This window comes from Canis lupus, chromosome 25, assembly GCF_011100685.1.
Source record: "Canis lupus familiaris isolate Mischka breed German Shepherd chromosome 25, alternate assembly UU_Cfam_GSD_1.0, whole genome shotgun sequence".
In the NCBI taxonomy this organism is placed as follows: Eukaryota; Metazoa; Chordata; class Mammalia; order Carnivora; family Canidae; genus Canis; species Canis lupus.
The window spans coordinates 37,605,737-37,631,580 of record NC_049246.1 but is presented as its reverse complement, the minus strand read 5'-3'; the positions used below and the strand labels follow the sequence as shown (position 1 = coordinate 37,631,580).

Genomic DNA, 25,844 nt, shown 5'->3' with positions numbered 1-25,844 from the left:
CATGGGGAATAACTATACACCAACAAATGGACAACCCAAACGAAATGGATAAATTCCTAGAAACATACAACCTACAAAGACAATCACAAAGAAACAGAATATCTGCATAGACCTATTACTCATAAGAAGACTGATTCAGAAAATAACTTCCCAGTAAACCAAAGTCAGGACCAGATGGCTTCCCTAGTGAACATTTAAAGAAGAATTAAAACTGATCCTTTTCAAATTCATCACCAAAAAAAAAAAAAAAAAAAAAAAGATGAACGAATGCTTTCAAAGTCTTTAAGAGGACAGTACTGCCTTGATATCCAACTGGTCGAGAACACCATGAAAGAAGAAGCTTACAGGCCCATATCCCTGATAAGTATAGATGCAAAACCCTCAATTACATTTTAGCAAATGAAATCAACATAACAGAAGAATTACATACCATGATCAAATGGGGATTCATTCTAGGGATGCAAAGATGGTTCAACATCAGCAAATCAATTGATGTTGATACACCTCGTTAACAAAAGGAAGAATAAAAATCAGTACAACAGATACAGAATCATCTGACAATATTTAACAGCCATTTATACAAAAAGACTCAAGAAAGTGGGTATGGGCATCAAAACTGCAGTGAGCCATACCTGACAGCATGGCTAAAATTACCAAGTCAGGAAACAAAAGCTATTGGTGAGGACTTGGAGAAAGGGGAACCCTCTTGCACTGTTGGTGGGAATGCAAGCTGGTGCAGCCAACTGTGGAAAACAGTGTGGAGGTTTCTCAAAAAAATATAAATAGAGCTACCATGTCATCTGGCAACCCCACTTCTGGGTATTTATCTGGATAAGATGAAAACACACTGGAAATTACATCTGCATCTCAGTGCTCAGTTGCAACATTATTCACAGTAACAAAGACATGGCAACAACCTAGGTATCCATCATGGATACACTGATACAGAGGACAGGGTATCCATGCAATAGAGTATTTATTATTCAGCAGTAAAAAATCATGAGATCTTGGCATTTGTAACAACACAGGTGTTCCTTCAGGGCACTGTGCTGTGTGAAGTTGGTCAGATCCAAAAAGACAAACATTACATGATCTCACTTACACGTGGGATCTAAACACAACGACAAGCCATGCTCCCAGATACAGAGACCAGAGCGATTGCTACTGCTGGTCACCACAGCCAGCAGACAGGAACCAGGAGTCAGAAGTCACAGACTCCCAGGTGTGAGATATAAAATCCTGCAGAATGTGAGGCACAGCACGGTGACTAGAGTTCATGATGCCACCCTACATATTTGCAAGCTGCTGAGAGAGAGAATCTTAGAAGTTCTCATCACAAGAAAAAATGTGAACGTATGTGTGGTGAAGATGCTCATGAGCCTTACCCTGTGGTCACCACGTACCAAGTACAAACATCAAAACATCATGCTGCACACCCCAAACTACTCTCATGTTCTGTGTCAGTATACCTCAACTGAAAAAATGGGACAGGATCAGTGTGACTTGATAAATAAGTTATTGATCTATACAATGAATTACAGCATCATGAAAAATGAGGTAAAGTCAACACGTGCTGACCCGGAACTACTTCCAGGAAATGAAGTGGCAAGAGAGGGTGAAGTGCACAGTCAAATGAACACACACTGACAGCAGGAGCATAAATGAGACCACTCCACTGGAGCTCGAAAGATGCATCCTGGCCCCATGCCCTGGCCATCACAGCCTTGGGGGATGCCTGTGAGAACAAGAGAACCCCCATCCCCCCAGGGCTCCCTGCACGCCTCCTCCCTTCCAGCACATGCATCTGCTCAATCTGTCAGAAGCCCCAGGAGCTCCAGCTGCAACACACACCCAGAATCTGTGCCGTCACCCCCATCAACACCTCCACAGCCGCTTCTCTAGTGGGTCTTACCTCTACCTGTGCTCTGCCCTTGCATCCCTGCAGCCCATTTCACACTGCAGCCAGAACGAGCCCGTTAAAACCTGACGCTGCACTCATTCCCCCGTGCAGAACACCTCTGCCCACCTCAATTAGAGAGAAGCCCCATCCCTACAGCACATGGACAGTGGCTGTGCAACTGGCCCTGGCTCACTCCAGCCTCCAGTGTCCTGCTGCCGCCCCCATGGCACATGCTCCTGCCCCCTGGGAGGCTCCTCCCCACAGATCCCTTCCTCAGAGTCTACCCCATCCACATCCCTGCTGACCACCTCTGCTCCCTCACTGTTTTTATCTCCCACACTGACTTCTCCCCCTCACGGCACTTATTAAATGAGACAAGCCACACAGTGAAGATGTTCTGTCCACTTGCTGTCTGTTGCTCCAGAATGGAAGCTCCATCGGGCATGGGTTTTGGGATTTCCATGTTCTGCTGCACCCCAGCATGGAGAACTCCTCATCTGGACCGAGTGGGTACAATAGGACGTGAAATCAGAAACTGGACACATCTCAGGCCTGGCTCACGGAGGGCTCTGTCCATGCACCCAAGGGGCAGAGGGAAGACTCAGCCCACTGTTTGCAAGGGGTTCTTTCCTGGAGGGGACACAACAGCTGCGTCTTTCCTGCCTACAGGTATGGCACTCCGCAGCTCTCTGGCCAAAGGCCCTCACCCCGCCAGTGTGTGCGGGGCCAGGAGGGCTCACGCACACTCCGTTCATATGAGGTAGCTAATAACAAACACATACACAGTCTCCGATTCCAACACCTGAGGTGTGCTGGACTGAGGACAAGCCCATTGCCTTCAGATTCCCTGGTGCAGTGTGAGCTCAGATGCCCCCCACAAGACTCCGAAGTCAGAGGACCTCTGTCAGAGCCTTCACGAGGCTGGAGTGGCCGCAGCACTGGGGGCCCATCGGGCATGGAGCACATGGCCATAAACACAAGTCTCCTGAATGAGAGAAGGCATCAATGAGAGGCGCAAATGATCAGCTAGGGAGCCAGCAAAGGTCTGAATGAACTGATAAGAGGAAGGGAGGGAGGAAGGAGTGTGCTTCCGGTGGCGTCACGTGTTCCCTGGCGGGATTTCTCCCCCTTACCTTTCCTAGCTGCTCACGTGCTGGTTCATTTAGGGTTAGGAATTTGCTAAGTGGGCCAATTTAAAAAAAAAAAAAAGAAAGAAAAAGGAACGGAAGTGTAGGGTCCCGGCAAGACCATCGCTGAAACAACGGGTCAGGGAATATAAGGTGGACACAGGGAGGTGCAAAACGAGAGAGCTGGCCACATGGGAAAACAGGAGGTAGGCAGCCAAGGTGGTCATGAAACCCTCTGTGCTTCAAGGCTGGGAGGCCAACATTCATGGTTTTGGACCACAGAGCCGGGCCTCCGATGCAGAGGACCAGAAGCCCCAGTAATGAGGGGTCAAACCCTGAGGGGCCGGGCTATGTGAGTGCAAGACGGACCCTGAAATCATACTGGTCAGAGAACAGCCTCAGCCCCACAGACTCAAAACGTCCAGACGATACAGCAGCTATGTGGTTGGTTACCCACGCAGACAGGACGTGAGCTAAAGAACAACTCTGTCTTTTCTTACGACATGCTGCAGGACTGTATGACTTTTGTTGGTTTATAATGGGAAAAAAATGCAATATGAAAATAAAGTCAGAGATGGGCCTTCACAATCCATATGTAATCATTACTCAATGTAGCAGTAACAACAAATACTGCCCGAAACACTCAGCGCTGGTCTGACGCTGAAGCTAACTTACTACGTCACTTACCTACATCTTTCTTTCCAGTCACTGAAGACACAATCTAAGGCAAGCTGTAATGAGAAAGATCCAAGGCGAAACACCAAGATGACAGCCGGGGTGCTTCTCTGACTGAACAGAGGGGCATAGGAGTGTCTCTTCACCCAGGCACTGTGGCCAAGGGAGCACAGCCCACGACCTCATGGATGTTCCCCATCATCATGATCAGAGACTCCTTTTGCATTCTCGTAAGAGAACCAAAACTACAGCCTCTTTTCTTTTTCCTTCAGAGGATCCACAATTTAAAAATGCTTTTTATGGGCAGCCTCGGTAGCGCAGCGGTTTAGCGCCACCTGCAGCCCAGGGCGTGATCCTGGAGACCCTGGATTGAGTCTCACATCAGGCTCTCTGTATGATGCCTGCTTCTCCCTCTGCCTGTGTCTCTGCCTCTCTCTCTCTGTCTCTCTGAATAAATAAATAAAATCGTTAAAAAAATAAAAATAAAAATGCTTTTTAAAGAATTCAATTACCTTCATATATCCTGGGGCCTATTAGAAGTTGATGATACTTTCTATGGAGTCCCAAATTTACAATGCCTTCCATGCCTCTGCCTACTGAGAACCAAATGACCAAAATAAGCCTTAAAATACTCAAACTTGGGGGTGCCTGGGTGGCACAATTGGCACAGTGTGCAACTCTTGATTTCTGCTTGGGTCACGATCCTGGGGTCCTGGGGTCGAGCCTCATGACAGGCTCTGCCTCAGTAGGGGGTCTGCTTGCCGCTCTCCCTCTGCCCTTCCTCATGCTCTCTCTCTAAAGTAAATACACAAACCTTTTAAAAAAAAATATTCAAGGGCAGCCCAGGTGGCTCAGCGGTTTAGCACCACCTTTGGTGCAGGGCGTGATCCTGGGGTCCCAGGAGCGAGTCCCACGTCAGGCTCCCTGCGTGCGGACTGCTTCTCCCTCTGCCTGTGTCTCTGCCTCCCTCTCTCAATCTCTCTCTCTCTCTCTCTCATGAATAAATAAATAAAATCTTTAAAAAAAATACTCAAACCTGAATTGGAAACAATGGTTAAGGAGAGGTCAATAAAAATAATGCAGTGAAAAGACTTAAAAACCTAAAGGCAGGGATCCCTGGGTGGCGCAGCGGTTTGGCGCCTGCCTTCGGCCCAGGGCGCGATCAAGGAGACCCGGGATCGAATCCCACGTCGGGCCCCCGGTGGATGGAGCCTGCTTCTCCCTCTGCCTGTGTCTCTGCCTCTCTCTCTCTCTCTCTCTGTGTGTGTGACTATCATAAATAAATAAATAAAATAAAATTTAAAAAAACCTAAAGGCAAAGGGAGAAAACCTGAGGAGTGCCACCATGAGGGCAGAGCTGAGTGCCCCCTCTGTCACATCGAGCCTCCCAGGATAAGAAGCGCCTTCTTTCCACAGCCCCTCTGAGCCTGGAGTTACTGAAAATGGCCCAATCTGATGAAGGCTACCAATTCTCAGATACGCAGTATCTAGATGCAGCTCTTCAATGCCTTCCCTTTACAAAATCACACAAGATCTGTCCTCAGACATAAAACTGCGTTCCAACAATGCCCCGAGGGAGACATGGGGCCAGATTACTAATAAATATGGTTCTCCCCAAGGCAAAAACTCAAGGAATATTCGGCGGCTCACCTTTCTCCTTGTCCAGTCTATTTTCCCCCGCTGCCATCTGATTGCACGGACACTGCCACGGGCACACACTCATCGTCCCTGAGCGGTCTGCATCTGCTAGAATCCTGGTCAATGTGTGGCCCAGATGGTCTACCGCCTAGTGAGCAACCCTCCTCAGCAGGGGTGTGAGATGATTCCCCCGTATATCAAACTGCTCTGCAGCACAAGACACTGTAGTTCTACACATCTTTTCCACGAAGAACGAAGCACTAGAAATAGGGGTTAATGTTTGCTCCATCATCATTAGCCTCTGGAATATTGTGAATGTTGCTTGAAAAAAAAGTTTAATTAGGATTCGAAGTATGGAGGGGTTCACAATCCCTGAACTGCCATGGTGAACTGTGTGACTGCTTACCTATTTCCTCTGAACTTTTAATCCCAAAATGAGGCAAAAAGAGAACAGGGGGATATTTAAAAGTGTTCTATTTTCATGCCCATCACACACACACACACACACAAAAAAAATTAACAAAGTTGGTTAGAATCTTTATTGACTAACTGATTTTTATGACAATTTTCCTAGTTTTGAAAAGCCTATCCTAAACCAAAGAACCAGGAGCGCTATTTCTCAAAGATATTCAGAGGAAGAAAAGGTCATTTTACATAGTGATTTGAAATGCTGGTTACCTATGGTTTTATTTTCTTTTTGAAATTGTAGGATCAAGGTTAAATTGCTTTTTCTTCCAGGGAAAGAAAAAGATCAGACATTTGCTGCAGGGCTGGGTCATCCATGTCCTCTCCCCACAGGTCTGGCTAGACACACATTTTTGTGAAAACAAGGAAAAAGAGGGGAAAGACACAGAAAAAAGAGTGGGGAAAGAGACCACCTGGATGTCACCAGATACTGCAAAGGACGGAGCACTAGCTAATTCTCATTCCACTTTGCCCAACGCAGGCAGTCCACGGTTATGGTGACACGGCCGTGGCAGTAAGGGCATGTCAGTACTTCCACTACGTGCAGAGAAGCGCCTGTTAGCAAAGCTGGCTACTCAAAAGGACTCTGGAAGAAGTTTGAACGGGAGTGGGCAAGGAGAGTCCATGGGGCAGGGTGAGGGAGACAGGCGGATATGGAGTTCACCACACAGAGCAAATAGTCCTAACCTATGTTCTCTACATCTATGTGTACGCAGAAGACAGTTTGTTCTCAGATACTTAAAATGTGTGGGATGAAGGGGAGACCCATCAGGAAAAAAACCCACAGAGTCACATGAATCTCTCAGTGTAGAAGTGGCAACAGGGTACTTCATACATTATAGCTTTCTCACTCTGATGCGTCATAGCCCATTGACCCATCCTTGAATAGTGACATCAAGAACCTCCACAATGAATAGTTGTCACTGGGAGTCCACGTAAACACCAAACATTTCTAGATGCATTCAACCAAGTTTACATTTAAAGAATTTGCTATGAAAAAAAAAAAAAAAGAATTTGCTATGAGGGCAGCCTGGGCGGCTCAGTGGTTTAGCACCGCCTTCAGCCCAGGGTGTGATCCTGGAGACCTGGGATCAAGTCCCATGTTGGGCTCCCAGCATGGAGCTTGCTTCTCCCTCTGCCTGTGTCTCTGACTCTCTCTCTCACTGTGTCTGTCATGAATAAATAGATAAAATCTTTTAAAAAATTAAAAAAATAAAGAATTTGCTATGAGAACTCTAAGACAAAAAATAACTTTGAAAATTCACAGCTGTATAACATCTAATACCAGCAGCATATATAATTACCAACCTTATGTAAAATTTACAGCCATGAATATTAAATAAAATTCAGAATGGCAGCGAAATGCCACACAATATGAGTTCAATAAATATAACGTTATCTTTACTATAATCTGAAATATAAATTAACTTCTATTTAAATACTGCAAAAGCAATCTCTAGCCTAACACTACTAAATTTCTGTCAGAAAATCAGATGGCCTAAAGCAAAAATGAACTAATGGGACTACATCAAAATAAAAAGTTTCTGTACGGTGAAAACAAAAGTAAAAGAAAATGTACAGGATGGACTATTTGCAAATGACACATCAGATAAAAGGTTAGTATCCAAAATCTATAAAGAATGTATCAAACTCAACACCCAAACAACAAATAATGCAACTGAACAACAAGCAGAATGGGGTGCCTGGAGGGTGCAGTCAGTTAAGCATCCAACTATTGTTGGTTTGGGCTCAGGTCATGATCTCAGGGTCGTGGGATCAAGCCCGTGTTGGGCTCCAAGCTCAGTGGGGAATCTGCTGGAGATTCTTTCCCTCTGACCCTAACTCATGTGCACGAGCACTCATTCTCTAAAATAAATAAATCTTTTTTTTTTTTTTTAATGAGAAGACATGAACAGACATTTTTCCAAAGAAGACATATAAATGGCCAACAGACATATGAAAAGATGTTCAACATGACTCATAGGAAAATACAAATCAAAACCACAGTGAGATACCACCTCATACCAGTCAGAATGGCTAAAATTAACAAGATGTTGGTGAGGATGTCCAGAAAGGGGAACCCTCTTATAGTGTTGGTAGGAATGCAAGCTGGTACAGCCACTCTGGAGAACAGTGTGGAGGGTCCTCAGAAATACAACTACCCTACAACCCAGCAATTACACTACTGGGTATTTACCCCCAAGGACACAAGCAGTGATTCAAAGGGGCACCTGGACCCCAATGTTCATAGCAGCAATGTCTATAACAGCCAAACTGTGGAAGGAGCCACGATGTCCACCAACAAATGAGTGGATAAAGAAGATGTGGTGTATATATATACATACACAATGGAATATTGCTCAGCCATCAGAAAGGATGAATCCTACCATTTGCAATGATGTGGATGGAACTGGAGGGTATTATGCTAAGTGGAATAAGTCAGTAAGAGAAAGACAAATACCATAGGATTTCACTCACATGTGGAACTTAAGAAACAAACAAGCAAAGGAGGAATAAAAAGAGAGAGAAGCAAACCAAGCAAGAGACCCCTAACTACAGAGAATATACTGGGGGTCACCAGAGGGAGATAGGTGGGGGATGGGGGAAACAGGTGATGGGGATTAAAAAGTACACTGATGATGAAAAAAATAATAAAATGATAAAGAAAAATCATATTGCCCATCAGTTTAAAATACAGTTGGTAATTATGCAAATACCAAATAAAAACATATATAAAATCAATTACTAGACTCAAGAGGGCTTGAGATTCCTAAACCTCCAGATGTTCAAACACCACTTGTGATTGGCAGTTATCATACCATGCTTCTGTGTTTGTGCAATCTCTGACTTTCATCTGATAACTCCCAATCTGTCTTCATCTAGTGCTCCAGCCCATGGGGTGTGAGCAACTGTGATCCAAGTATCCTCCTCTTTCACCCTACTGACCATGATGTAGATGCCATGGGTAATACTCCACCTTGGGATAGCATAGCAACCACACAGAATGTCCTTCCATCCCTGACCAAAGTCACTACACCAACTCAGGCTTTCTAGAGAAAAAAATGGATTTGTTTTGTGCAAGCCACTATTACTACAGGTCTCAGACATATGCTGCCAAAACCAGATCTTGATTTCCTGAGGTTCCTCAGCTATAACATGAGGGTAATGGTAATCCTTCTTCTCAGATCACTGTAAGGTTCCTATGGGAAGGTTCCAGACAATGTACTAGGCTGAGGCTTTAGCTAAATAACATGTGGCTTCTCACCAGCCTTGTGTATGGGCAAACTCGGCCAATACAAGCTATGGCACACTGTGGGGACTTCAAAGCAGGTAACATCACACATGTGAAGCAGGCAAATGCTGTGGCTCTGCTTGGCCATAACTTACATGCTGTGACTGACATTACATGGGTTATTCTCTCTGTCAAGGTCCCGACTCCAGGATTCACATCTCTTCCAGCCATCTTCTGTTTTGATCCAGCTCCATCCAGGAGATCTCCAGTCCTGACCCAAAAATGGCATAGTTCTCCTATAACAGAAGGAATGTATGTGCAAATATAGTTTCCTGTCATTTAGAACATTTATTCATTAACTTAAAAGAATAAAGTTCTTACTATATAAATGTCTGCATATGCCCTAAATGCTGAGCAGACACTGGTGTTCATACAGCACCTGGGTAAGATGGACAGAGACAACTCTCAGCAGAAATTAGAAGCAACATGATGCATACACTGTATGTACTCCTGTTTGGTCAAAGCATACAGCGTAAGAGCGGGTACAGGAAGTGCTAAGAAGTGAGAATGGAGATGTGATCACGTCAAAGAACTAGACTCTGCTCTGAGGGCAACAAGGGGCCCAAAAAAGGAGCCTCGGCAGGCAAGTGATTCAATTCAATCTTTACAAATGGCTCCAGGTCACACTGTGAGGATGGAAGCTGGCATTGGCAGGGTGGCACCTGGAGGCAAGAGGAGTCGTTAGGGCTGGCAGCTTCTGAACACTGGCCCCCAGAAGGTTGGAGTCTCTGCAGCAGGACTAGAGAGGGTAGATTCTAGAAGCACTCAGGAGGCATAGTCAAGAGCAGTCAAGGACTTCTATCTCACACACTGTCTGGCTCTCTCAGGATTCCAAGGAGCCAGCCACCATGTTCTCTGTTCCCCCAAGGAAAGGCCCAAGGGGCAAGGAGCAAGCATGCAGACTGGCTGCATGTGTGCAGGGAAACCACAGGTGGCCAGATTTTAGTTTCTGGCACCAAAGAGACACCGATTTCAGTTTTGGAGGGCCTGTTAGATTTGTCGAACCCATGGTGATAAGCACTATACTGGAATCCACATATAAGAATCCTTGTGTAAAAATTATGACCTTGAAAACTGACAACACAGATATTATTACCTTCATAGAGCTTACAATTTAGTGAAAGCAAGACACCCAATACTAGCTCTTCTACTGCCTTGAGTGGTACCTCTTGCTCAGTGGTTTACAACCCTTGCTGTGCGCTAACAGTACAGTCTTGGAAGCTTTTATAAAATACAATGCTTAGCTTCAACCCCAGATCTGTGGGTGATGGGTACATGTATTTTCTAACAATGCCAGGCACACAAGGGAACTCAGTAAACACAGAGAGAATGAATGCATATACACATCCACCGTTCAGAAGAGAGAAGACTAAGGCTAGACAACAAGACCAGGAAATCCTCAGCATTCAGCTAGGAACCAAAGCCAGAGGAATGATACCACAACAGAGAACACATAGAGCCAAGGAAAAAACTCTAAGAGACAATGACAGTTAAGGGACAAGCAGATATATATGGGCCAAGAAAGGGAATTGAAAAGAAGAGCCAAAAAAAAAAAAAGAAAAAAGAAAAGAAAAGAAAAGAAGAGCCAAAGAGCTTGAGAGAGGAAGTAGGAAATCAAGAGATGAATGTATTTTAAGAAAGAAATGATTGACAGAGAGTAAAATACTATCAACAAGCTAGTACAGTAAGAATTGAAACAGTATGTAGTTGATTTAGTCACAAAAAGGTAGAGGATAACTCAACCAAAAATAGTTTCAATAGAGTAATGTGTTATATTAATCTCACATCCAAAGTAGACTTGGAGTATTTCCCTAATGTGGAGTATTTCTAACAGAGTACTTGAGAGACAGAAGTTTTCAAATATAATCTCCCAACTATATTAATTATAACTAACAAAAAATAGGCTATTAGGTAGACATTTATACTGCCTTAAAACAGACAAGTTAGAAGGAAATTCTAAGTCTTCAACAGTATTTCTGGGCCAACTCTAAGTGCTCATTTCCTTAAAGTAAAATATATGATGAACTCATCTTCCCATAAACCAAGAGGATCTCTAAACCCTGCTACACTTGGATTCCCAATAAGACCACATCTTTAACAGCCACATATTCATTCATTCAAATTATTTTAGAAGATCCTTAAAAATCATTATTTAAATCTCAGCACTGTTTTTATAAGTATCATCTTACAGACTTGTTTCAAATTACCAATCACCCTAAAATGCAGAAGCTACAACCACATCTGGTCACTGCATAGGTATCTAATAAAACTGTCTCCCATAGTATCCAATCCTCCCAAAGAAGGCAAGTGCATACCAGGATAGAGCAGATGCTGCTCACAGGGTAGTCTCATAAAACATATACGAGAGAAAAATGTCTGTGAGGACCACTGCTGATGGCTGCCAAAGTACCTCTCGGTATCATATATGGTGGATTCAGAAAAACTTATATTTAAAAAAAGTGGCAACTATTCAGAATACTGCTAAACACACCAAATATAGATTACTCCAACGACAAAGTTAAACACAGGCCAGATGTGTTATTATGCTATGTAATCCCTCCCTAAAGATGTACTATCTAGTCGAAGAACTAAATAGACAACAGCCACATCTTCTTTATCCATTCATCAGTGGATGGACATTTGGGCTGTTTCTGTAATTTGGCTACTATTGATAATAGTGCTAGAAATATCAGGAAGCACAAACCCCTTCAAATCTGTATTTTTGTATCCTTTGGGTAAATACCAGTAGTGCAATTGCTGAGTTGGGGGCGGGGGGGAGCAGATGGGTGATGGGCATGAGGGAGGGCACCTGTAATGAGCACTGAGCATTATGTGCAAGTGATGAATCACTAAATTCTACTCCTGAAACCAGTATTATACTGTATGTTAACTACAATTTAAATACAAATTTGATGGGAGTCCTGGTGACTCAGGGGTTGAATATCTGCCTTCAGTTCAGGGCATGATCCTGGGATCTGGGATTGAGTCTCACATTGGGCTCCTTCCAAGGAGTCTGCTTCTCCCTCTATGTCTCTGCCTCTCTCTGTGTCTCATGAATAAATAATTTTTTTTAAAAAATCTTTAAATAAAAATTTGAAAAAAATAAAATAAAAAGATAACAGCAAATGAGAAAATTCACACAAATAATATATGTAAATATATCTAAAACAAAAATATATTATGTATGTACTGAATGAGTGGTAAAGAGAATAACTAAAAGAAATTCAGAAAGAAAAAAAAAAAAGAAATTCAGTAAAAAGCAAATCATTTGGGACCTCTGAGGAAAAACCAGGGCATCACCTTGGCCTTAAAGCACGGTTAGATCTCAATTACATGGAAAGACAAGGGGAAAAAATACCAATCATAGAAATGGTGGGTAAAAAAAAAAAAACATACAAAACTGGGAATACATGTGACACCTTTGAGAATGAACAGAATTGAATTGGTTGGCTGAAATAGAGAAATCTTTGGGAAGGTTGACAGGTAGGTTGGAAAGGTGACCAGAAGCCAGATCACAGAAAACTTCAGTATCAAGGCCGCTTAGACTTTATTCTCCAAATAATTATGTTTTGGGGCAACACAGTGATATGAGCAGTGCTATTTTGAGAATAACCTGCCAGGGATTGTGGGGTGAACGGGAGGCAGAAAGCACAAGTCTTCAGGCGACAGAAACCTCCTGCCAACTCCTCAGCTAACAAACTTGTCTTAACACTTGAAGATGCACAAACATTGGCCTGTCTAGGTAAGCACTATGCCCACTCACCACTTAATACAGTTCTATTCAGGCCCCACAAGCTACTCCTGTAACATTTAAGTAGTTTTCACTGTGAAGTTAAGAATCAGCTTGGTGTTTTGAGTAAGATAACCAACTCTTTTGCAACTCCTTCTGTGAGAACTGAACATGGTTAGCCTGACATTTCAGGTGCTTGGTTTGTATTTATATGGAGTGGCAGGAATGAAGTGCAGCCCCATGGACCAGGGAAACTTAAAAGCCCATTTTCAAGGGTTTTTATCTTCAACACAGAGGAGAAGATTCATTTTGTTTTAGCATGTGGATTCCACAGACTTGACATATGCTCTTTGGATCAAAATGGAGCTTTATTTTAAAGTATAATCAATCCTATACAGGTCACAAACGAAGGCAGACTCTAGAAGAGTTACTATAAACAGTAAGAAAAAGCCATCAGGAAAACACAAGAAGAAAAGAAAAACAAGACACGGCGTAATCTGAAAGGCCTGGTATCAAATTTTCAAAAATACTCCCAACCTGAGACATCTAAATTTGCAGATTGGAAATATTACTACACTTTCGGAATAACAAACAACCCATCACTTTTTATGGAAATGTATTTATCTGCCCTGCTAAAAGACCTGAGTTGCTATAACTTTATGAACTTTAAAATCACATTTGTTTTGAAAAACTTCAAACACAAAAATAAAAGCAGGGGCACCTGGGTGGCTCAGTCCATTACTCATCTGCCTTCACCTCAGGTCAGGATCTCAGGGACCTGGGATGGAACCCCACGTCTGGCTCCCTGCTCAGCAGGGAAGTCTGTTTCTCCCTCTGCCACCCACCCCACCCCATATTCTCTCTCTCTCTGCCTGAAGTAAATAAAATATTTTAAAACATAAACTGACTCCTGAAAATCAAGCACGTAAGACCAACTACTCAGAGGGTGGCTACTCAGTTGAGAAATAGCTGGTATGGTTGGCAATTTTACCCACACTTCATGCTAACTGATGTCAGAGAGCACATGGGGCTAAACTCTTACAGATCTTCCCTTAATCTCTTCTTCTTGTGGCAGGAGATTGGGGTGGAATCCTGCAGAAATACGGGACTTCCCCAAGCCAAAGGAACTCACAACAGGAGAGATGCAGAACCAAGAAATGTCTTCCCTCAACAAGATGCATTTCTTAGCTGATGATCCTAGCACATATGTATCACACATGGTACCTGTCCTATCTCAGCCCCACACTGCCCTGAAAGACAGAAAATGTCACCATCCCCCTTTCACAGCCTTAATTCTCCATTTTATAAAAGAAACTGATGCACAGGGTGTGGCGGAGCTGGGAATCCCATTTCTGGATGGTCAGTCCAGGGCCCCTGCTCTGTCACTATACTTTTAACAATAGCAATTCATGAGCACCCTGTGAAAAGAACGGGTCATAAAGTTGTGAGGTTTTGTTTGTTTTTTTTTTAAGTGATACCTTGTTACATTAAGTCACCAGATGTAGTCTAAAGTAATGACGAATCTAAACATAAAAACACTAAGGAAAACATCCCAAGAAACACACTCTAATAAATTTTAAAAGGCTTCATGTATTTTGCTGTTTAAGTAAGAGGACAAGGAAACGCAAGTGGTACCTATATTGGTTCCTTCCAGACAATAACAGCTTTAAGCGCAGAGTTCAAGTTAATGCTGTGCACCATATACCCACCCACACAAGAAGTGACAATGTAGATAATAGTAAGGCAGTTTGGTGTTCAGCAAAAATAGCTGGCAAACCACTGTCTTTTCCTCTTCTTGCTTATGTTTCAACATAAATTGAGAAAACTTTTATCGTTCTGTGATAAGAAAGACTGGTCCCCAATTTCATAAGCATCTGATCTTTTACTGCTTTCTTATCCTTACAAGATTTCCAAATAACTTAGGGTCAAATGTGAATATGGTTTGTAAGTGCGGAGGAACTTGATCACCAGAAAATGTCAAGAGGCAGTGAACTGATGGCTGATCATCAGAAATGGAACTTTCTGCAAATTCTGAGAGGTGGTCACAGATGCTTCAGAGAAACAGAGACCAGGAAATAAAGAGGGGAAAATGCCATTTGAGGAGCATGAATTCTTATGAGAAAATGAGAAAATGTGTCTTATGGTTAGGGCTGGAGAATACAGATTTGGAAGAGGCAAGAAAAGAGGACTTCACAGAGAAAAGTAAGGATTCTTTAGATGCCTGAGTTTTCAAAATGAGTTGAATAGGCCCACTGAGAGTAGTGGAACCCTGTAACGAAGGGTGAAAGCGAATTGATGGTGAAGAGAAGGATGTACAGCCAAGGCATCAGCTGCCAGCTCAGGGAAGCAGCCTCAGTGAAGATGCTGAGCCTTGGAGAAGGCCTGGGGACCCAGAGCCAGGTTTGAGGAGGATGCTGGAGCTGTGGACGAGAACTGGAGATCGAGGGACAGGTTTTGGGGGGATACTGGAACTTTGGACAAAGACTGGGGACCGAGGGACAGGTTTGGGGGGATGCTGAAACCATGCACAAGGGCTGGGGACAGAGGACCAGGTGCGGGGAGGATGCTGGAGCCGTGGACGATGACAGGAGGGCAGGGCAGGTGAAGCACGGGCGGGGACCGGGACGGGGGGGGGGGGGGGGGGGGGCAGGTGGGGCAGACTAGGACGGGGGACAGGAGGGGGCTGGGGAGCAGGTGGGGCGCGGACGAGGACCGGGACGGGGGTGCCGGGGGGCAGGTGGGGCGCGGACCGGGGACGGGGGTGCCGGGGGGCACGTGGGGCACGGACGAGGACCGGGGTCGGGGGTGCCGGGGGGCAGGTGGGGCGCGTACTGAGGTCGGGGGTGCCAGGGTGCAGGTGGGGCGCAGACGAGGACCGGGGACGGGGGTGCTGGGGCGCACGTGGGGCGCGGACGAGGACCGGGGACGGGGGCTGGGCAGCAGGTGGGGCGCGGACGAGGACCAGGACGGGGGTGCTGGGGGGCAGGTGGGGCGCGGCCGAGGACCGGGGTCGGGGGTGCCGGGGGGGCAGGTGGGGCGCGGCCGAGGACCGGGGACGGGGGCTGGGCAGCAGGTGGGGCGCGGACGAGGACCGGGGACGGGGGTGCCGGGGGCAGGTGGGGCGCGGACGAGGACCGGGACGGGGACTGGGCAGCAGGCGGGGCGCGGCCGAGGACCGGGACGGGGGTGCTGGGGGGCAGGTGGGGCGCGGACCGCAGGGCGGAGGCGGCAGGTGTCCCCGGGAGGAAGGGCCTGGGGCCGCGGGCGCGCAGGCGGGAGGCGCCGGGCAACGTCGGGGGCCGCGCAGACCCCGAGGAAGCGCCCGCGGCGCGGGAGGCCAGGGGCGGGGGGTCGCGGGCGCGCGGGAGTGGGCGGCGGCCGAGGGCAGGCGGCGAGGGCGGCTGAGCAGCGCCTCCGCCCCCCGGCGTGCCCAGGGCCCCCGACCCTACCTGGCGCGGGGAGGGCTGGGTGGGGGAGAGGGGTCCGTCCCCACCTGGAGCGCGCGCTGCCTCAGTCCCCGCCGGGAGCGCGGACGCCCTGGGTCCCCACCTGACCGCCGAGCGGAGGTTTATTGCCGGAAGTCGCCCGCCGCCTACCGGGGAGCGCAGACCCGAAGCCCCGCCCCGGGCCGCGCTGATTGGCAGGTGCGGCTCCGCGTGGCCGTGTTGCTACCCGGCTCCCCGAGGCCGAGGCGTGCACATGCGCAGTGGACTCCGCGCCGCCTCCTTCCTGCGCGTGCCCAGTGGATGCGGCTGCGGCGGGGCGGGGGGGCTCGGAACGCGCAGGCGTGCTGCGGGGCGGTGTCCTGGCGGGGGGGGGGGGGCCCGCCTCCTGCCTACGTGCCTGCGGCGGCCGCTGCGGGGGTCACCGCTCGGGGCCGCGGATCGCAGTGTGCTCCAGCCCCCTCGCTGCTCCCCGAAACAACCCGAGCCTCGGGAAGGCGGTGAACATGTGCCCCCGTGTGCAGTTCCGTGCGCCCCGTTATCTTAGTCCTTAACCTTAGGGAGCGAGCATTTTCCGGTTATCTACAGCTTAGAGGATCCGATCGTTCAGTCCCAGAAGCCGGGAAACACCTGCGGATCAGCTCGCACGTGCGCGCTTCTTCCATCAGGGACTGAGAAGGAGGGTGTCAGCGGTCGGGAAGGGGAGAGGGGGATCAGCGGGTCAGGTGGCCGAGCTCGGGGCTGCAGGCCAGCTTGCGGGGGGGGATGCTGAGATGCTGCGGGAAGGAAGGGAGGCCTGACGCAGCCTCCGCCTCCTCTTCCCCATAAGTGAAACGGGGGTTTTTAAGAATCCAATGCGGGCAGATGCAAAAATATCTAAAACCATACCTGAGGGCCCTTGGGTGGCTCAGTGGTTGAGTGTCTGCCTTCAGCTCAGGCTGGGATTCTCGGATCCTGTCCCAGTCCCTGATCAAGTCCCAGATCAGGCTCCCCACAGAGACCTGCTTCTCCTTCAGCCTGCCTCTCTGCATTTCTGTGTCTCTCATGAATAAATAAAAATCTTTTAAAAATAGATAAAAAATAAATAAATGAAACCATGCCTAGTGCCTAGTGAGCAATGTATAAGTATTTGATCTTAGTATTTTTCTTTATGAAGTATATTTGGAACACATTGCAGGGAGCATATAGTAGGTATTTGCATTTGGAAAAATATTATTAAAATTATTTCTAAATGAGTGGGAAATATCAGTGAGGGTGACAGGACATGAGAGACTCCTAACTCTGAGAAACGAACAAGGGGTAGTGGAAGGGGAGGTGGGCAGGGGGATGGGGTGACTGGGTGATGGGCACTGAGGGGAGCACTTGATAGGATGAGCACTACGTGTTATATATTGGCAAATCGAACTCCAATAAAAAATGCCAAAAAAGCCAAAATAAGTTTTAAAAAATTAAATTATTTCTAATGTGCTTGTTATAATAGCATTCTTTGACCACATACTTTTAAAATAATGTATGTGTGATTATGGATGCAAGACAGCAATATTGCTTACATCCCCAATTTAAGAACTGCCATCCTCCTTCCCCCACTCCCTTTCACAGCTGCAGATGATTCCATTAGGTGGCTATATCATAGCCTTTAAAAATACTCTCCATGGATGGGCATTTAAGTTCTTTACAATATTTTGCCAAAAGAAATAATGCCCAATGAATAACTATGTATGGTTTTTCTGTTTATTTTAAAAATTGTAGTGGTGTATTTGCTAGTAAATTACTATAATTGGAATTGCTGTGTAGGGATAACTGCATATGAAATTTTGGTAGATATTGCCACCCACTGCACCATTATGGGGGCCATAAGAAGAGTATTAAATTTAGCCTAATTTGCCAACATCCACTTAACTCCTGAAGGAATTCCACTGGTGGATTGAGAGGAGACAAAGTAACCGTAGTCCACCTAGTAAAAGCTGTCAAGGAGGATTGCTCCTATGAAGTTCAGGTATGCCTGGGGTTTGTGGAGGAGCATATGCAGGAGGGTGCTCAGTGTGGGGAAAGTGACCTGGGAAAAGGTGCCTACTTATCCAAAATTGGACAGGCACTCAGTCCATCTAACAAATCCATTCAAGATGAAGGGAAACCTCACATTTCTTTGTTTGCTTTAAAATAACCCAATTCTGATAATATCCCAGGCTGTGGGAACACTGAAGTTGATTGCAGTCCCTCCCCTAGGATAGTGTCTCTCCTAGCAGGAAGCCAGGCAGTCACTGGTCACAGGTAGTGTGGGTGCCTCCATGCCTCCCTGGGGGCCCGGGGTGATGGCCAGCACAGGCCGCCCCCTTTGCTTCCTGAAGTGCAGTACACAGCCATCTCCCTGACCTCCCCAGCCGCTGCACAGAACAGGGTAAACATCCCTGAGCCTCTTGGCACGAGCGTGATGTAATCCCTCAGAGCTCAGGGAATGGTCTTTCTTCATCACACCCTCTCTGCAACACTTCTATGTAGTGGAATTTCTATGCAACATGTGAAGACTAATTCAGCTTTCCACACAGCAATAAGGCCAAAGTAACAAAAACCAAGCTGCATCACCAAAAGAAAGCCCAATTGACTTGATATAGAGCTGGCAGGGTAATGTACAGTGTCCCCAGAGTCTGTGTCATGCAGGCTACATGCTAAACACCAGGAGATGCTCTGAATACACACTTGAAATCTCCAGTTGTCAGGAGCTCACAAGTTAATGCAGATAGAGGACGGCAAATACGCAGTGAGAAAACAGCGTGATGAGGAGTACAAGGAGGTACAAAATGAGAAGGGAATTCAGGGGCAGAAACAAGCCCCTCTGACAGAGAGGCCTCCAGGAAGGCACTGGAAAGTCACATGGGCTGAGGCAAGACTCAGGCTCAGCCCATCTTTTTGTTTGCTTATTTGTTTTGTCTTAGTGCCAAGTCTCTTTATATTTCAAGTAGGGATTAGAATGAAATTTTGGGATTGTAAACTAAGCTGGAGGCAGGAGCACATGGTAAGTGTGAGACATCAGAATGGATGAAGACATGAAGACAACATGAAGACAACAGAGCCACCCAGAGGTGTCTCATCCACCAGCTTCTGAAGCTCTGTACTTGACAAACAAAACATACCTTCAAACAGGTTTGATCCAGGTAGTAACCTGTTTGCAACCCCACAAACTCTCATTCAGCTTCAAAAACCTGTATGTTCAGCCTAGTATGATGCCACAGCCAGGCTGACCCCACTGCCCAAGTGGGCACGATTCTGGAGCTAGAACACAAACGTGGGAGTTCAACAGACTTGGGACCATCATCTAGATGCCTAGACAGGCAACCTTGGGCAATAACAACCTTTGGGCTTGGTTTCTCGCCTGGAAGTGCAGTTACCACAATCTACCTCTCAGGCTATCAGGAATATTAAATATATTAAGTTTTGTATCCATGCATCCAGTGAACTTTATTTCCTTCTATTTTTCCTGCATGTTTTAGACAGTGAGCCAGTCTACATGTAAAATGCCAGGCTACCTAGAATCCTGCTTATAGACATATTTACATTAATACATATGGCCCCACGTATTCCACCTCTAGGTATTTATCAAAGCTAATTCAAACATGTTCACAAAAAGCACACAGAGTAGTAGCACTGCACTCATAGCAGTCGTTAGGAGAACAACATAGAGATCTATCCCCAAAAAAGTATATTAACAAAATTAACAAACTGTGGCACATTTGAGTAATGGAGTACTACTCCCTTGTATTAAAATACATATAATACTGCTACATGGGGGCAGCCCAGAGCGTGATCGAGTCCCACGTTGGGCTCCTTGCATGGAGCCTGCTTCTCCCTCTGCCTGTGTCTCTGCCTCTCTTTCTCTGTGTCTCTCATGGGTAAATAAATTTTTAAAAAAATTTTTTAAATACTGTTGCATGTAACAACACAGATGATAATCATGAATATTGTCTTAGTGAAAAGAATGCAGACACCAAAAACTATGTACTGTAGGATTCATAAGATTTGTTCATGTGAAATTCTAGAATAGACAAAATTAACATGTGGTGATAGAAATCCTGTCAGTAGTGGCTTCTGGGGCAAAGGGAAGGGACAGAGGCAAATTTCTGGGACTATGGAAATGTTAACTGTTGTTTGGGGCAAGAATCTGAACGTGTTAAATCTGATTTCCCATTTCACTCTGTGTTACACCTCAATAGGCCAGTATGTATTTTTTACTTTGGGAACATATTTTTTCTCTGACATATTCCTAGTCAAATTGTATGCAACGTATTGAATTCAAAAAAAAAAAAATCAAACCAACAACTGTGTTCAGTGCTTACCCATACCCAGAATCATATTAAGAGTTGTGAGAAATGCAGAAAATGTAGAAACCTTCGTTGACATCTAGAAGCGTGTGCTCTGTGAATAAGGAAGTATACTTCAGAACTGTTAAAGGACAATCCAAGATTTAAATCACAATTCAAAAGAACACAAGAGGGACGGCTGGATGGCTCAGTGGTTGAGCGTCTACTTTTGGCTGTCTGGGGATTGAGACCCACATCGGGCTCCCTGCATGGAGCCTACTTCTCCCTCTGCCTATGTCTCTGCCTTTCTCTCTGTGTCTCTCATAAATAAATAAATAAAATCTTTTTAAAAAAAAAACACAAGAAAGGGGCAAAGCAGTTGCATAAATGGGTAGTAATGTTTATAGGGAGTCATAGGTACAAAGAAATCTTTGTAACCCAGCAGAGTCCAAAGAAGATACTAAAATTCACTTTGGCAAGTGAGAGATAAGAAGCATTGTTTCATAACTGAGTACAGAATCCCACAGGGTGACATTTTTGTAACATCTCTTAGAGACATACTCACTTCCCTCTAATGGTAAATCCTGGAGAGCAGATACTCCAACCTAGAAATAGGGATGATAGATTTCTAAGTATCTCCCAGCTCCAGTAACTTGAAACTTTATCCACAACTTGAAGGGAGCATGTGCATGGGGTCCCACGTTGTACTTGGCCTGTCCACATGACCCTGTTTTTTAAGACGTGGGTCAACTCCCGTGTCTTTATGTAGCAACAACACTGATAATGACAATATTAGTGAGTAACATTCACTTAGCACTCACCACACACCAGGCTCTGCGCCAAATGCTCTGCTTGACTTACGCTCAAAATAACCTGGAAGGTCAGCCCTATTATGTCTTGAAGATGAGATCCCCGAGGATTCCAGGAAGCTAAGCATATTGCCAGGACCCTACAGTAGGTGGAAGTGGATCCAGAATTGACTTCTGGCTCTTCTAATCTAGTAACTGCTAGATTAGAAGCACCTTCCCCAGGCCTCTGCATATTTGTGCTCCTTTCCATTCACTAGACAACCAGAATATCTTGTAACTCCTCAGTTATTTAAATCCCAAGGCAGCCCTACCTCTGACCTAAAAAAAAAAAAAAAAATCTCAGTTTTTCATCAAGACTGCAAGCTCTCTGAAGGCAAGGACTCTACATTGCTAGAGCCCTGCAAATCTAACTGTGGAGAGGGGAGAGAGAAATGTAACAAACTGGCACCAATTATAGCTGGAACTACTTGATCTACACAATGCAACCATTGCTGAAACACTGCAATGGGTCCAGTCTTTAGAATCCCTTCAAATATGGTGCTGATGTTAGCATGTCACCTGAGATGATCTCCAAGGCCGCATGTGCTGGTGTTTCTGTGTTGCATTACATCAGATCTGAATAATGAAATAAACTAACAATAAATAGATCCTTAGAATGGAGAGACATCTTGACTAGGGAACCTAACCCGTCCTTGTAGATAAGGCCCACTTCTCCATGACTCCCATGCAGGTGTGGGGGGAATAGAACCCACACTGAAATCAAGCCTCCTACCACAAACACGGCTTTCTTTCCCCAACACAAGAGATGGGTTTCTGTGTCTGCTGTCATCCGAACCTGAAATCTCTAGGTGTTTCTCCCTATGTCCAAATGCTAGACCAACATGTATTCAGTATAATGGCTAAGGTGCCTGCAGCCTTTAACAACAGCATGTCTGGGCACTCACTGGGCTGGATCCCCAACAGCTCCAGACTTCCAGTCACTTTAGGTCACCCTGGTCTCTTGCCATCATCACTCTGTCCTTCTGCTTTATGGGGGTTGACTGACTATATCCTCCCAGGAGGAGCAGAAAGGTGCAGCCCTAATGGATGAGCAAAGTCTATTAAGGGGAATTACACAAGCAGAACAGCAAGGGCACTGGTGGCCCAGCAAGAAGCTATGAGGGATGGGAGGTCATCTGTCAGCAGAGGAGCTGAGCACTCCTGACGAGGATGGTCTCCATCCTTTTTTTTTTTTTTTTTCTTAAGATTTTATTTATTTATTCATGAGAGACACAGAGAGAGAGGCAGAGACAGGTATAGGGAGAAGCAGGCTCCCTGTGGGGAACCCAATGCCGGCCTCAATCCAAGGACCTTGGGATCATGCCCTTAACCAAAGGCAGACACTCAACCACTGAGCCACCCGAATGTCCTTAGATGGTCTCCGTCCTTAAGGTTAACTCATGTCCAAGGTAGTTACTGGAGCTCCAGCCATTATATCTACATTCTAGGTAAGAGGAAGAAAGAAGGAAAGAAGAAAGGCATATATGGATACTCCTAAAACAATTTTCTGAAAGTCCCACACAACATTTCTACTTGTATCTCAATCATGTGCCTACTCCTGGCTGCAAAAAAGAGTGAGAGAGAGAAGAACAGTGAACAAAGTCTCAGGGACCTGTGAGACATCATGAAGTGTACCAATATATGCATAATAGGAAAGAAGAAGGAAGAAAAAAAAAGAGAGAATATTTGAAAAAATAATAATATTTGAGAAGTCTAAATTTCCCAGTTTTTTTTTCAAAGATTTTATTTGTTTATTTGAGAGAGACAATAAGAGAGAGAGAAAGAGAAAGCAGGGGGAGTGAGAGGGGGAAGCAGATTCCCCACTGAGCAAGGAGTCTGATGCGGGGCTCAATCCCAGGACCATGGGATCATGATCTAAGCCAAAGGCAGATGCTTACCCGACTAAACCACCCAAATTTAGGCATCCCCTAAATTTCCCAAATTTGATGGAAAACATTAATCTACATATCCAAGAATCTCAATATGCAAGTTTTATCCCCAAGTGGGATAAATTCAAAAGATAGTCATCCTTAGACACACATAATGATTAAACTGTCAAAAGCCAAAACCAGAGACTCTTAAAAGCAGCAAGAGAAAAGCCGTACAAAAGATAGGAGACTAACAGCTGATTTCTCATCAGAAACCATAGAGGCCAGGAAGCAGTGAGAGCACATATTCAAAGTGCTGAAAGTAAGAGTGTTAACCAAGAAATCTATTCCCAACCAGATTACTCTTCAAAGATGGAGAGGCTGAGATATTTCCAAATAAACAAAAACTGAAAAATATATATAAATAGAAAAGCTGCCCTATGAGAAACACTCATGGGGGTCTTGAAGGCTGTGGTAAAAGGGCAGGATCTCAGATCCACATGAAGAAGTAAAGAGAATGTAGTAAATGCAGCTACAGAGCTAAATACAAGCAACAATACACACATGTGCATTGGTTATAACCTGTTTGTCCAGTTGTCAAATAACCAGGAGACCCTTGTCCTAATATGTGATTAAGTGCATTCCTCTGGGATAAGGAGAATACTAATGATGATAGTTACTGTTTTGGGGTGTTCCTTTATCAGTTAATGGGTGAAGGATTCCCTCTGGCCATATGGAAATGAGTTAATCTACTTAGCTATTAGAAGTTCAGCTATGAGACACTTTCAGCATTCTGGCAAATTAAATCCTATTAATTCATGTTTAGGAAATTTGAGAAAAGAAGGCACAGAAAGCTGGCAGCAATGTTGTAATCCATGCATGCAGAGGTAGAGGTGGGGCACCTGCGTGGCTCAACGGTTGAGCATTTGCCTTTGGCTCAGGTCATGATCCTGGGGTCCTGGGATCGAATCCCACATTAGGCTTCCCTCAGGGAGCCTGCTTCTCCCTCTGCCTATGTCTCTGCCTCTCTCTCTCTGTCTCTCATGAGTAAATAAATAAAATCTATTAAAAAAAAAAACCTACAAAAGTTTAAACTTCTAGGAGGGAACTGTGTAGAGCACTTAGAACAGATTAAAGCCTTCTAAAGTCCTCCTTTTAAGAAAATAAAAGACAATTAAAATGTGAATGTTTCTGCATGAATCTAATAGAATTAACTATCAACTTTCCTGTGAGAACTAGAAGGCAGAGAAATTTCAGAACCAAAATCAAATGTCTTCAACTAAACTCCAGATGGGTATTATCTATCCCACTCAAGCCTGGGGATGGGGGGGTATTTTTCTTCTAAATTACTATTACCCACGAGGTTGTAAAATGCTTTGGCCTCTCTTATTGGAGGAGGTACTTCCACATGTCCAGGGCATGGTAATTGGAAGGTCACAGGTGAGTCATTCGTTGACCTTGATGAGATTTAGGCATAGGTGAGGTCTTTCTGCTCTAGGACCCATGGGTACCATGTAGACAGATACTCATGGAAGTCCCAAAGGGTCAGTATGGCCACTCTGCTTGAGTGACTCAGTCAAGTGGTGCAAATGATGCATCACAGTATAAAGACATTAGCTTCATTTCTGTGTGTTGATTACACTGACTCATGTAGACTGGCTACAGCAGAAGTCAGACATTTATGCTTTGTTCTGCTTTTCAATTCTACATTCTTTTTAAGGCAATATGGATGTTCAATCCAAGTAGTGCAAAGCCACATACAAGGAAGTAAATAAGTGCAAGTCAGGAAGATTACTATTTCTAGATATTGTATTTCCCCACCAGGAGAAAAATCACACTGACAGAAAATATTCTGCTTGCATTATGAGTCAGCCAACCTCATGGGTCCATGGAAAATGGCATGTATTTTAAAGAAGAATCTTAAGGAAAAAACATTTTGCACAGATGACTCTTCTCTGCCTGAAGGACAATTGTGCTACCACGTGTCTAGAGCTATCAAACTCTGAAAGAAAGAGACAAAGGTTTACTGTCATTCATGCTATTACAAGTCAAGTCACCTCTTGCTTTACCTTTTATTATCCTGGGCTGGAAAGAAAATTGGCCTGTAGACAGTGTCTACACTGTGTTGTGTCTTGCAAAAACTGCAACTGAGTGAACAAGTTGGTAGGAGAACAGGTAATTCCCAGCTGGAGGGTGCTTTAACTTCCAAGTATCACACATTTATAAATAATGGCTTCCTCACCTTACCAAATCTTTGCTCAAATATCACCTCCTCATTAGACTTACCCTCAATATTTTAGTTAAAATTACAACCTCCCCCAAATACCCAGAAACCCCCTCACACTGCCCTATTTTTGTACCATTTAATTTACTGTATGTTCTACTTATTAATTACCCCTAACATGTAAGCTTTACCAGAGAAATGTTGGCCTCTTGTTCACAGATGTATCCCAAGCTTCTAGGCTGTGCCTGATAAGGAGTGGACATCTAACAGATACTTGTTAAATAAATGAATGAGCAAGCAAATGAATGAAACACATTTCCAATGCAAACAATGTTAAAT

General features: G+C 45.1%; 1 protein-coding gene across 6 annotated transcripts in view; it reads right to left on the bottom strand.

Moving 5' to 3' along the window:
* Nucleotides 1-25,844, bottom strand: part of FBXO25 (F-box protein 25) — a 67,092-nt gene extending 41,248 nt beyond the window's left edge. For 2 of the 6 annotated variants that reach the window (XM_038573943.1, XM_038573942.1), the window contains exon 1: nt 9,193-9,333. In XM_038573943.1, coding sequence (XP_038429871.1) covers nt 9,193-9,326 — 134 coding nt within the window. In that variant the 5' untranslated portion in view covers nt 9,327-9,333. Of the gene's footprint in view, nt 1-9,192; nt 9,334-16,276; nt 16,487-25,696 lie in introns of those variants that run through there. The other 4 variants (XM_038573945.1, XM_038573947.1, XM_038573944.1 and 1 more) reach the window with 4 other exon arrangements.